The 12,586-nt window shown below is 40.1% G+C and overlaps 1 protein-coding gene across 1 annotated transcript in view; it reads left to right on the top strand.

The window, feature by feature from the left end:
• The window catches only part of LOC140729830 (uncharacterized), a 167,914-nt gene that overhangs the window by 77,561 nt on the left and 77,767 nt on the right, over positions 1-12,586 (top strand). Inside the window, exons 20-29 of the mRNA XM_073050043.1 lie at positions 119-257; positions 5,967-6,077; positions 6,163-6,342; positions 6,430-6,669; positions 6,759-6,915; positions 8,684-8,812; positions 9,288-9,429; positions 11,016-11,059; positions 11,155-11,352; positions 12,184-12,234. Of these exons, the coding sequence (XP_072906144.1) occupies positions 119-257; positions 5,967-6,077; positions 6,163-6,342; positions 6,430-6,669; positions 6,759-6,915; positions 8,684-8,812; positions 9,288-9,429; positions 11,016-11,059; positions 11,155-11,352; positions 12,184-12,234 (1,391 nt within the window). The remainder of the gene's footprint in view (positions 1-118; positions 258-5,966; positions 6,078-6,162; positions 6,343-6,429; positions 6,670-6,758; positions 6,916-8,683; positions 8,813-9,287; positions 9,430-11,015; positions 11,060-11,154; positions 11,353-12,183; positions 12,235-12,586) is intronic.

Below are 12,586 nucleotides of genomic sequence, written 5' to 3'. Positions count from 1 at the left end.
GTTCGGCACGGACTAGGAGGGCCGGAATGGCCTGTTTCCGTGCTGTGATTGTTATATGGTTATAATATAATCTATCTGTAATTATTTGATTGTTCTTTATTTATTTTGTTTTATTTAGTACCTGTCAGAAAGGCAATTGGGAATGCACAGATATTCCCTGCTTCGGAGCTTGTAGAATATATGGGAGTGGTCATTACATCACATTTGATGGCATGCGCTATAATTTTGAAGGGAATTGTGAATATGTTGCCACCCAGGTAAGGCCTCCTCTATTGTTTTTTAATGGTGACACAGCACACTTAACCTTGGGAAATCTGTAACCCAAGGCAATTCTGTGATGGTCCTCCAGTCAATCTGTCACTTTTCTTCTGACTTAGTTAGCCCTTGATCAGATCATTAATATTCTATACCAGCTGAATAATTGTGTTGTGGAAAACAGTGTCATTTAGTATCAAGGGCATGAATTTGCCTCCTGCTGTTTAAGCTCATAAGAGTTGTACAACACAAGAGTGGGCCTATATGCCTGCATTAGGTTTATGCTCTTCTATGCCTTGCCTACTGAAATGCCAGTTAAGCACAGTGACTGTATCTGTCTCTATTACCTTCTCTGGCAGTGACTTCCAGATATCAAATATTCTTTGCATGTCAAATTTGCCTCTCACATGTCCATCAAAACTCTCATGTCCTCTATTTTTGATACCCCTACCAAGGAAAAAGATTCTGAATATCTCCCCTGTCTATGCCATACATAAATTTTATACCTCTATCACACTACCTCTCCAGTCTATCCAATCTCTTCCTATGACTAAAGTTCTCCAATCCAGGCAATGTTCTGGACTCACCAACACAACCACAGCCACCCACTGTATTATCCAGAAATACATACAATACTGTGTGATTTTACGTTTTACGAAGATGCAACATAATGTTCATTTTTTTTTTAACAATTTCAATTCCCCAACCCATGAGGACATGCATGCCATATTCCTTTTTAACCATAGTATTGATTTGTGTTGTAGCTTTCAGGGAACTGTGGACTTCAACCCCTCTCTGTTTCTCTGCTTGTCAATGTTGCTTTGTATCCAGCCATTTACTGTGTAGGCCATACTCCATTCTAACCACTTCACACTTGTTAGAATTAAATTCCATCTGCTAACATTCCACCTAACTTACCATATGATCTTGCTGTCATCTTAGACAACCTTCCTCACTATCCACACCACCACAAATTTTCATGTTTAATAGAGTGGCAGAGAATGGAAACAGGGTTTTCATCTCACTGACCTATTTAACCCATTCATTAAACCCATTCTTCATTTCCAAATTCAATCACTCACTGTGGCCAATTATACCAAGTGCAAAACTACAAATTGTAACCTCTACATTCACACTTGTCCAACCAATATTTGTCCAGAAGACCCTGAGGCATGGGAGCAGAATTAGGCCATTCAGCCCATCAAGTCTGCTCCATGGCTGATCCTGGATCCTACTCAACTTGATAAACCTAACTTCTCACCATAATCTTTGATGTCCTGATCAATAAGGAAATTTTTGCTTTAAATATATCCACGGTCTTGGTCTCCACAGTTGTCCACAGGAGAGCATTCCACAGATTCACCACGCTTTGGCTAAAAAGTTCCTCTTTACCTCTGTTCCAAAGAGTTGTCCCCTCAATTTTGAGGCTGTACCCTCCAGCTCTGGATACCCCCACAATAGGAAACACTCTCCCTACTCCACTTTAACTAGACCTTTCAACATTCGGTAGGTATCAATGAGATTCTCCCCTCCCCCCCCCCCCCCCCCAGCATTCTTCTAAATTCCATTGAGTACAGGCCCTCATACAGCCAAATGCTCCTCATATGTTAATCCCTTCATTCCCAGAATAATCCTCATGAACCTCCTCAGGACTCTCGCCAATAACAATGCATCCTTTCTGAAATATGGGGCCTGAAACTGTTGACAATACTCCAAGTGCGGCCTGACTAGTGTCTTAGTGTCTTATTTTCTGCTACTTATCTATTTAATACTGTTTTTCTATTACTGTCTTGTTTTTATCTACTGCTTTGTTTGATTGCCTGAGAGGAAGCCAAACAGAATTTCAGTGTACCTATGTATAATGACAATAAAGATCATTCAATTCAATTCAAAATTCAATTCAATTGTAAAGCCTCAGCATTTTCTCCTTGATTTTATATTCTATTCCCTTTGAAATGAATGTCAACATTGCACTTGCCTTCTTTAGCACAGACTCAATCTGTAAATTAACCTTCTGGAAGTCTTGCACAAGGACTCCTAAGTTTCTTTGCACCTCTGATTTTTTCCCCATTTAGATAATAGTCTGCACTTTTGTTTCTTTTACCAAAATGCATTATCATACATTTCCCAACACGGTATTCCATCTGCCACTTTTTTGCCCATTCCTCCAATTTGTCAAAGTCCTTCAGCAACCACATTGCTTCCTCAGCACTACCTATCCCTCCACCTATATTCGTATCATCTGTAAACTTTGCCACAAAGCCATCAATTCCATTATCCAAATCATTGACAAACTATGTGAAAAGTTACGGTCCCAATACCAACCCCTGAGGAACACCACTAGTCACTGGCAGCCAATTAGAAAATGCCCCCTTTATTCCCACTTGCTGCCTCCTGCCTGTCAGCCATTACTCAATCCATGCCAGTACCTTTCCTATAACACCATAGGGTTTTATCTTGATAAGCAGCCTCATGTGTGGCACCTTATCAAATGCCTTCTGAAAATCCAAGTAAATGACATCCACTACCTGTCGCTTGTCCACTCTGCTTGTTACTTCTTCAATCTCTTAACATATTTGTTAGGCGAGATTTTGCTTTACAGAAACCATGCTGATTTTGACTTATTTTATCATTAGTCTCCCAGTACCTCGAAACCTCATCCTCAGTAATAGACTCCAACACTTTCCCAACCACTGAAGTTAGGCTAACTGGCCTATAATTTCCTTTCTTTTGCTTTCCTCCCTTCTTAAACAATGGAGTGACATTTGCAATCTTCCAGTCCTCCAGGACCATTCCAGAATCAAGTGATTCTTGAAAGATCATGACCAATGCATTTGTTATCTCTTCTGGAATCTCTCTCAGGACTCTGGGATGTAGTCCATTTGGTCAAGGTGACTTATCCACTTTAAGACCTTTGAGTTTGCCTAGCACTTACTCCTTTGTAAAAGCATGGGCACTCACTCCTGCTCCCTGACGCTCACAGACCTCTTAGCACGCTGCTAGTGTCTTCCACAGTGAAGACTGATGCAAAGTATCATTAAGTTTATCTGCTGTTTCTTTGTCCCCTGCTACTACCCCACCAGCATCATTTTCCAGTGGTCTAATATTAACTCTCACCTTCTTTTTATTCTTTATAGAACTAAAAATACTTTTAGTATCCTGCTTAATATTATTGGCTAGTTTGCCCTGATATTTCATCTTTTCCCTTTTAATGGCTTTTTAATTGCTTTTGTTGGATTTTATAAACTTGGCAATTATGCAACTTCCCACTCACTTTTACTGCTTTATATGCCCTTTCCTTGGCTTTTACGCAGTCTTTAACTTCCCTTGTCAGCCATAGTTGCCTACCCCTGCCATTTGAGAACAACTTCTTCTGTGAGACATATTTATTTTGCACTTTTGTGAACTATTCCCAGAAACATCAGCCACCTCTGCTCTGCTGTCACCCCATTGCAATCTGCCTGGGTAAGATGTCTCTGTAATCCCATTATGATACTGATACATGTGACTTGTGCTTCTCCCTCTCAACCTGCAGTATGAATCCAATCATATTATGATCCCTGCATCCTAAGGGTTCCATTATCTTAAACTCCCCAATAAAATCTGGATTATTACATAAAACCCCATCTATGATAGCCTATCTCCAAGTAGGCTCAAGCACAAGCTGCTCTAAAAAGCCAACTCATACACATTCAAAAATTTCCCTCTCTTGTGATCTGATGCCAGCCTGGTTTTCCCAATCCCCATTCACATTGAAGTCCCCCATTACAACTGTGTCATTACCCTTATTACATGCCCTTCCTTCCCTTTGCAATCTCAACCCACAGCTTAGCTACTAATTGGAGGCCTATATATGATTCCCATAATGTTTTTTTTTTTGCCTCCTGCAGTTTCCTAACTCCACCAAAAAGATTCAACACTCTGAGCCTATGTCACCATTTTCTAAAGATGTAATTCCATCTCTTACCAACAGAGCCACACCACTGCCTATGCCTTCCTGCCGGTCCTTTCAATACAAATATATCCTTTGATATTAAGCTCCCAACTATGGCCTTCTTTCAGCCACAACTCACTGATGCCCACAATGTCATACCAACTGATCTCTAATTGCCCCATGAGTCTGTCCATCTAATTACAAATACAATGTGAATTTAAATACAGCACCTTCAGTCATGCTTCTTCACTCTTTTGAATGTTGCCTCTGTGGTACAATTGAACTCTTTGTTCTGTCTGCATTTGTACCCAGTCATTGACTTGTCTTTCCTTTCATTCATGTTACACCCATCATCTACTTGTAAACCTGCTGGCTCATCCCCAGCTCTATCATCCTGGTTCCCATCCCCCTGCTATCCCACCCCTCTGTCACTCCCAACAGCTCTAGTAAATCTGCCTGCAAAAATATTGGCCCCTCCCTGATTCAAGTGCAATCCATCCCTTTTGTACAAGTCACACTTGCCCCAGAAGAGGTCCCAATTATCCAGAAATGTGAATCCATGCCCCTACTCCAATTCTTCAGCCAGACATTTATCTGCCACCTCATTCTATTCCTATCCTCATTGTTGTATGGCTCAGGTAACAATTCCAAGATTACTAACCTTGAGATCCTGCTTCCCAGCTTCCTTCCTAACTCCATGTATTCTGTTTACAGGACATCCTCCTACTTTTCTACTTATGTTATTGGTACCAATATGTACCATGACTTCTGGCTGCTCACTGTCCCTTTTCAGAATATTGTGTACACGTTCAGAAACATCCCGGACCCTGGCACCTGGGAGGCAAACTGCCATCAGTGTTTCTTTTTTGCATCCATAGAATTGCCTATCTGCCCCCTAACTATAGAATCCCCTGTTACTGCTGCCATCCTCTTCAGTTCCCTATCCCTCTGAGACACAGGGCCAGACTCAGTGCCAGAGACACGGCCACTTCCCCCAGGTAGGTCATCCCTTCCCAACAGTACTCAAACAGGAATTGGTGGAGTCAGATACAATTATTACATTCAAGTAGCATTAGCCTTAAATAGGCAAAACACAAAAAGATGCATAAACAGTGTGAGCAAATGGCTTAATTGTTGAGGGGGATGGCCATAGGGGTGCTCTCCACAATCTGACATTCTCCCTTCCCTCTCCTGACAGTCACCCATTTATCTGTCTCCTGTAGCCTTGGGGTGATTACCTCCCTGTAGCTCCTGTCTATCACCTCCTCACTTTCCCTAACAAGCTAAAGGTCATTAAGCTGCATCTCTAGTTCCTCAGCACAGTCTCTAAGGATGCACTTGATACAGATGTGGCCATCAGGGAGGCTGGAAGTAGCTTGGAAATCCTGCATCTGACACTCAGAACAGACTGGCCCTGAAGACCTACCCTTTATTCTTTTAGTAGGTAAATAAGAAATAAATTGACCTACATACCTCGCCTCCGCCTGTTCTCACCAAAGCCTGTTGAGCCAAAGCCTTACCACTCTGACTCAGACCACTCTGATGATGACCACTCCTACATTGGTAGACAGTACCTCTCTTTTATGGAGACTGGATTTTTCAAGCACTGCTCTGGACCTGTGTGGGAATGCTTCTACTGCATTTGTACCACTGTCAATCTTGTCTTGTAATAATCTACATTTCCTTTAAGATAACAAACTGTTGCATGAGTAGCATAACACTAATAGTACCAAGTACTGGTGAATTACACTTATTTTACTGCACACTGAATTTGCAGGACTATTGTGGAGTTGGTCACACCAATGGTACCTTCAGTGTAATCACAGAAAATGTCCCCTGTGGAACAACTGGAACGACATGCTCTAAATCGATCAAGCTGTTTTTCCAGGTACTGACTTTCAATTTCTCATCAAGAATTTATTTCAAACTCATTATGATTACACTTACTTATAATGTTCAATTTCCCAATTCAGAATTTTGAACTGAAGTTAGCTGAAGGGAAACACGAAGTAATACAGCGGAATGAAAACACAATGCTCCCTTTCACTGTCCGCACAGTGGGTCTTTATCTTACGGTGGAAACTACTAATGGATTGATTATAATATGGGACAAAAAAACCAGCATTTTTATAAAGTTGAGCCCTTCTCACCAGGTATGAATAAAATTATCTATGACCAGGATTTACTTCTAACTATTCACTACTAGCAGATGAACATGATCATTTTCTTTATGATTCCAGGGCAATATCTGTGGATTATGTGGTAACTTTGATGGAAATGCAAACAATGAATTGATGACAAGAAGCCAGTCAGTAGTCACAAATATCACGGAGTTTGGAAACTCCTGGAAGATGGTGGCCACCTGCCCTGACGCTGTGCCTGAATACGACCCTTGTGTTCAGAACCCACACCGGAAAGCCTGGGCAGAGAAACAGTGTGGAATAATTATGAGTGATGTCTTTAAAAATTGTTCCAGAATGGTTGTGCATTTTATCACTTTTTCAATTGTTTTCAGTTGCTCTCTTTCCTTTTAGTTGGCATCAGACTTAGTAATGTTCTTCATCAACAGGTTGACCCAAATCCATTTTATGAAGCTTGTGTGCATGATTCTTGCTCTTGTGACAGTGGTGGAGACTGTGAGTGCTTTTGCACAGCTGTAGCTGCCTATGCAAATGCTTGCAATGATTCTGGGATATGTGTTGACTGGAGGACCCCTGAAATCTGTCGTAAGTTTTATACAACATTAATGTCCAAACCATATAACCCTGAATGAGATTTGCAATAAGGTTACCAGTATCGGTATCAGAAATAAGATTCAGTTCTAACATTGCACGAAACATTTAGTGGATACATAGATTCATAAAGGGTTCCATGGAAATTACGTATGTTGTGCTTTTACAGGTCTTGTATGATGATACTATTGTCTACTATAGGCCCTCTCCAGGTTATGACAGGGTTCAGTTCCTGTGAAATGTTTGTAACCTGGGCAGCCTCACAGCAGCTAGCCGATCTGTAAAGCTAGTCTCCAAAACGTTTGTTTACCTGTATGGGCTGGATTTAAGTTGGGCATTTATAAGCTGCAGAGTACATAGCCTGAAAGCTATGAGCCTTTGTGGTCCTAAGTTAAATAACACCATTGGAAGCATAACACTTCTGGCCTGATGCAGAACTGATTGTTGATTGGTGTTTGGGGCCAGGAAGCTCGATTCCCAGCAGTAATGAGGAGTGGAAAGAATGAGACAAAGCAGACAGAAAACAGATGGAATTTAAATGCTTTCATTCAGTGTGAATGGATACTCAGATTCCCAGAATCACAGGTCCTAACAGTGCTGGAACAGAAATAATCTGCAGTGTGGCAAATAATTAATTACATTTGTATTACCTTAAGTAATTCTTAACCTGCAGATTTTGATACTGAGTGGGAACTATATTTATCATAAATAATGCTTGAAGAAAAGATGGAAGTGTAGTAAGCTAATGGAGAATGATTCTGGAATATCATAGAGCCATAGTATCAGAGCACTACAGTAGAGAAGCAGGACAGTTGAGCTAGTCCGTACCAAACTATCATTCTGCCTTTTCCCATTGATCTGCACCTGGACCGTAGCCCTCCATACCCCTCCCATCCATGTACTTATTCAAACTTTTCTTAAGCGTTGAAGTTGAACCCGATTTCATTCCACAAACTCACCACCCTCAGAGTGAAAAAGTTTCATCTTTCGTTCCCCTCAAATTTTTCACCTTTCACCTTTAACCCATGATCTCTAGTTTTAGTCTCGCCCAACCTCAGTGAAAAAACCCTGCCTGCATTTACCCTATCTATACCTCTCATCATTTTCTCACCTCTGTCAAATCATCCCTTGTTTTCCTACTCTACGCAGAATACCCTAACCTATGCAATCTTTCCCTCAAGTCCTGGCAACATCCTTATATATTTTCCTGTACTCTTTCAGTTTTATTGATATTCTGCCTGTAGGCATGTGACCAAATCTGCTCAATACTTTAAATTTGGCCTCACCAACGTCGTATACAACTTCAACGTAGCTCCCCACCTCCTGTACTCAATACAAGAGAAAATCTGCAGATGTTGAAAATCCAAGCAACATATACAAGATGCTGGAGGAGCACAGCAGACCAGGCAGCATTTATGGAAAAGAGTACAGTTGACATAACGCTTTTCCTTAGGTGTTGCTTGGCCTGCTGAGTTCCTCTAGCATTTTGTGTGTGTTGTCCTGTACTCATTATTTTGATTTATGAAATATCAGTGATAGAAAGGTAGTGAAAGACGCAGTGGTCATATAAAACAGAAAAAAATATGAAGGATTGAACATCACTGGAGACAATAGGTTAGGCAGCAATAAAAAAGAACCACTAATGGATAAAAGAGACTGAAGATACTGGTGACAGAAATAGCCTGATGACCTAACAAAACTATATAAAGCCTTATGGAATTTATTGCTGTGGAGTATGAATACCAATTTTCTGCTGTTTCAGCTATGTACTGTAGTTTCTACAACCCTTTCCCTGAGATGTGTCAGTGGCATTACCATCCTTGTGGAGTCCCCTGCTTCAAAACTTGCCTGAACCCTCATGGTCTCTGCAATGTCACGTTCCAGCTGGAAGGTAAAAATACTTCTGGTTATTAAACAAAACCTCAGAACAGTTATTACTATTTATCAATGTAAACGTGATCTTACTTAATGCCTATAATGCAAGCACAGTTTGTGAAATGTTTCATCAATAAGTCCCTATTTGAACCATGTGAAAAATAACAACAGAAAAAGAGCAGAGGAATGAGAAAATCATATTTTAAACTGGCAAATGCTATGATTGTCAGATGGTTGAGATTGCCAAAAGGGTAGTTCCTAGCCAGGAGAATAAACCTAGAAAGCTCACCTTGAATCTGAACTGGCTTTGATTGATGTTTTTAAATGCACTTCACTAAGAATGCTTTATATTCTTCGGTGCCTCTGCTTTATGTGCTTTCCATAATTGGCTATAATGAGACCCAGCTCAGAATGTTGATCCTATTTACCATCCTGCGCTGTCCCACTCTCATTTTATAGCCCTCATATGAATGTGCTAATTTTTTCCTCAGGTTGCTACCCTAAGTGTCCCGAGGATGCGCCCATTTTCAATGAACATATTAAGCAGTGTGTTGCTGAATGTGGCTGTTATGTAAATGGAAAATATTATGAAATTAATGAAACTGTGGAAACCAGCAATAACTGTGAAGAGTGGTATGTATAGTTAGTTATTTTAAATAAGCTATGGAGTTATATTGTACAATAAAGTGGAATTCCTATAGAATTAGTGTAACTGAAAGGGTCAACATGAACTTGGAGAGACAAAGGGCCTGTTTTGGTGATGTGCAACTTAATCATAAAATGTGATGCAAGGACATCTTCGCTAGACTCACTAATTTATTATACAACTTCAACATAACATCCCAATTCCTGAATTCAGTGTACCAGGACTCTCTTTACGACCCTATCTACCGGTGACATCATTTTCAATGAACTATGGATCTGTATTCCCAGATCACTCTGTTTTATTGCACTCCTCTGTGTCTTACCGTTCACTGATTAAGTCCTACCCAGTTTGTCCTCCCACAGTGCAACACCTCATAGTTGTATGTATGAAATTTAATCTGCCATTTTTCAGCTCTTTTTGCTAGCTGATGCAGATCCCACTGTATGCTTTGATAGCCTTCCTCACTGTTCACTATGGCCCCCTGTCTTAGTGTCATCTGTAAATTTACTGATCCAGTTTACCACTTTTTAATCTGGATCATCATAGATAATTAACAACCAGCACCAATCCCTGTGCCACACCATTAGTAACCAGCCTCCAGTCAGAGAGGCAATCATCTACTACCACTCTCTGGCTTCTCCCACATAGCCAATATTTAATTCAATTTACTACCTCATACTGAATGCCAATCAACTGGCCTTACTTGCCTAGCCTCTCACGTGGAACCTTGTCAAATGCCTTGTTAAAATCCATGTAGACACCATCCACTGCTTTTCCTTCAACAGCTTTCCAGGTAACCACCTCAGAATCTCTATATGATTGGTTAGACATGATCACAAAACCATGTTGACTATCCCTATTAGGGCCCTATCCTAGTATTCATATATTTGGTCCCTTAGATAAGTCCTAATAATTTACCTACTACTGATGTTAGGTTCACTGGCCTATAATTTCCCAACTTATTCTTAGAGACTTTCTTGAACAACATTAGCTACCTTCAGTCATCTGGCATCTTACTGACAGAAACATGCAAACTCTGTACTATTTAAAATTTCACTTTGAAAGCCTCCCATTTACCAAGCATCCCTTTGCCAGAAGACAACTTGTTCAAATCCACAAATGCCAGATCTTTTCTAATACCTTCAACACTGGCCTTTCTACAATTTATAATCTCAACGTAAACACACTTCAGCAAGCTGCCCAGTCTTGTTCCCTAATAGGAGATCCAGTATCACACTCACTCCATCAGGACCTCTATAGATTGATTAACTTTCTTGAACACAATTGACAAACTCTATTCCATTCTGTCTTTTTACAGTATGTGAGTCCCAGTCAATATGTGGAAAGTTAAAATCATGTATTATCACAACCTTATTTTTCTATAAAATGCACAAAATGACCTTAACATTTGTAACCGAGACAGCATTAAGGAAGCATGAAGGTAGTTTTTTTAGTTATGGAACGTTTTGGGTTTTCCAAAGCTTTGATAATGTGTCATACGATTGAAAGTGCAACTTATATTCACTGTTATCATGTTAAATTGTAGAAACAGTTGACAAGTTTTGTTTTTCAGCCGGTGCACAAAGGACGGCGTTCACTGCATGAACGATAGCAGTGGCAAGTATTCATTTCACTCTTCCTGTGAAGTAAATTATTTCAGAATAAAATGATGAATTCAAATACTTAAAACATCTTGTAACTTTTCTTCACAGCTTGTGTCTGTATATATAATGGCACAGTTTATCATCCAAATGAGATAATCTACAATATAACAGATGGCCTGGGAGACTGCTTTGTGGTATATTGTGCAGATAATGGAACAATTATTGGAAAAGTTGTACCATGTGGTACAAGCGCCACAACCACAACCCCTTTGACAGTTTCATCATCTTCAATCACAGCCAGTACAGGTACATTATTTTTCCTTTATAACTAAACAGTTCAATAAAGTTAAAATTGGAATTAAGAAAGCACGGAAATGATTAACAAATTAAGAGATTGGATGTAGAATAGGAGAGCATCCACAAGTGACGATTTTGTAGGAGACCTCCAGCAGTCCAGCAATGAAGAGTTTTTATTGAAGCGATCTTTAAACAGTTTGAAAGCAGGACTGGACTGCTAATGGAGATGACCTCACCCAAGCTTTGCAATCCAATGTCACATCCACCCCAGAATTCAACAGCAGAAATGTTGCTTTACTCTAAGAATCCACATCCTGAATATGTCATAAGCTAAACCAGGTGTCAGATCAAAATTTCACCCATTTCAATGGGGAGAACTGGCACTAAGGGAGAAATTGCTTCAGGGAACTTGTTAACTTGCGGATTTTATTTATTTATTTATTTAGTGAGACAGTACAGTGTAGGCCCTTCTGGCCATTCAAGCCATGCTGTCCCAGCAACACCCAACAAAACTGATTAACCCTAACCTAATCACAGGATAACTTACCAATTAACCTGGCAGAGCAGAGGGACTGCAGTGTGAGGAGGAAGCTTTTTGTCTCAGAACTTCCATGGTCAGCAACCAGTTTGCAGCAAGATGTTATTGTAGATTACTGTAGCAAGGGGACGGACAGCCAGAAAGATCTCACAAGTCACTTGTGGCTCACCAACTTGGCAATCAGAATAAGTTCTGAGGAAAATCTAACACAGTAATATTTTTCTTAAATATTTTAGGTCTTTTATAATTTTCTGAAATTACTACACGTTTTTAAGATCAGTGTATTGATTTATTTTCTCCAGCAATTTTGACATCAACTTCGACTGTTTCCACAACCAGCAAAGCACTGACATGTAAGTAAGCCGAAATATCAGAAATATAAAGACATTAGTTTACCTCAGTATGCCTTTTCTGCAAAGAGAACAAATTCTGTCCACTGAAAGCTATCAAATGTGAACACTCTGAATTCTTATTACTCATAAAGGATGAGGGCTTCCTGCATTTAGTTACAGACATAGAAACTGCTGCTGCTGCTGGCAATGACCCTCCTGTACAGATAGAACCTTTCATATTCGCTTCAGTTTCTTAAAAGAGGCTGAAATTTGTACATAATCTGGATGGTCTCTGGTTGCACACACAGATATCATAGAACATAGAATAATGCAGCACCACATGAGGCTGACATTGCCAGTACAGGATCACATT

Source organism: Hemitrygon akajei, chromosome 6, assembly GCF_048418815.1.
Source record: "Hemitrygon akajei chromosome 6, sHemAka1.3, whole genome shotgun sequence".
Classification (NCBI taxonomy): domain Eukaryota; kingdom Metazoa; phylum Chordata; class Chondrichthyes; order Myliobatiformes; family Dasyatidae; genus Hemitrygon; species Hemitrygon akajei.
Note: the sequence above shows the minus strand (reverse complement) of the source record. Positions and strands in the feature narration are given on the sequence as shown.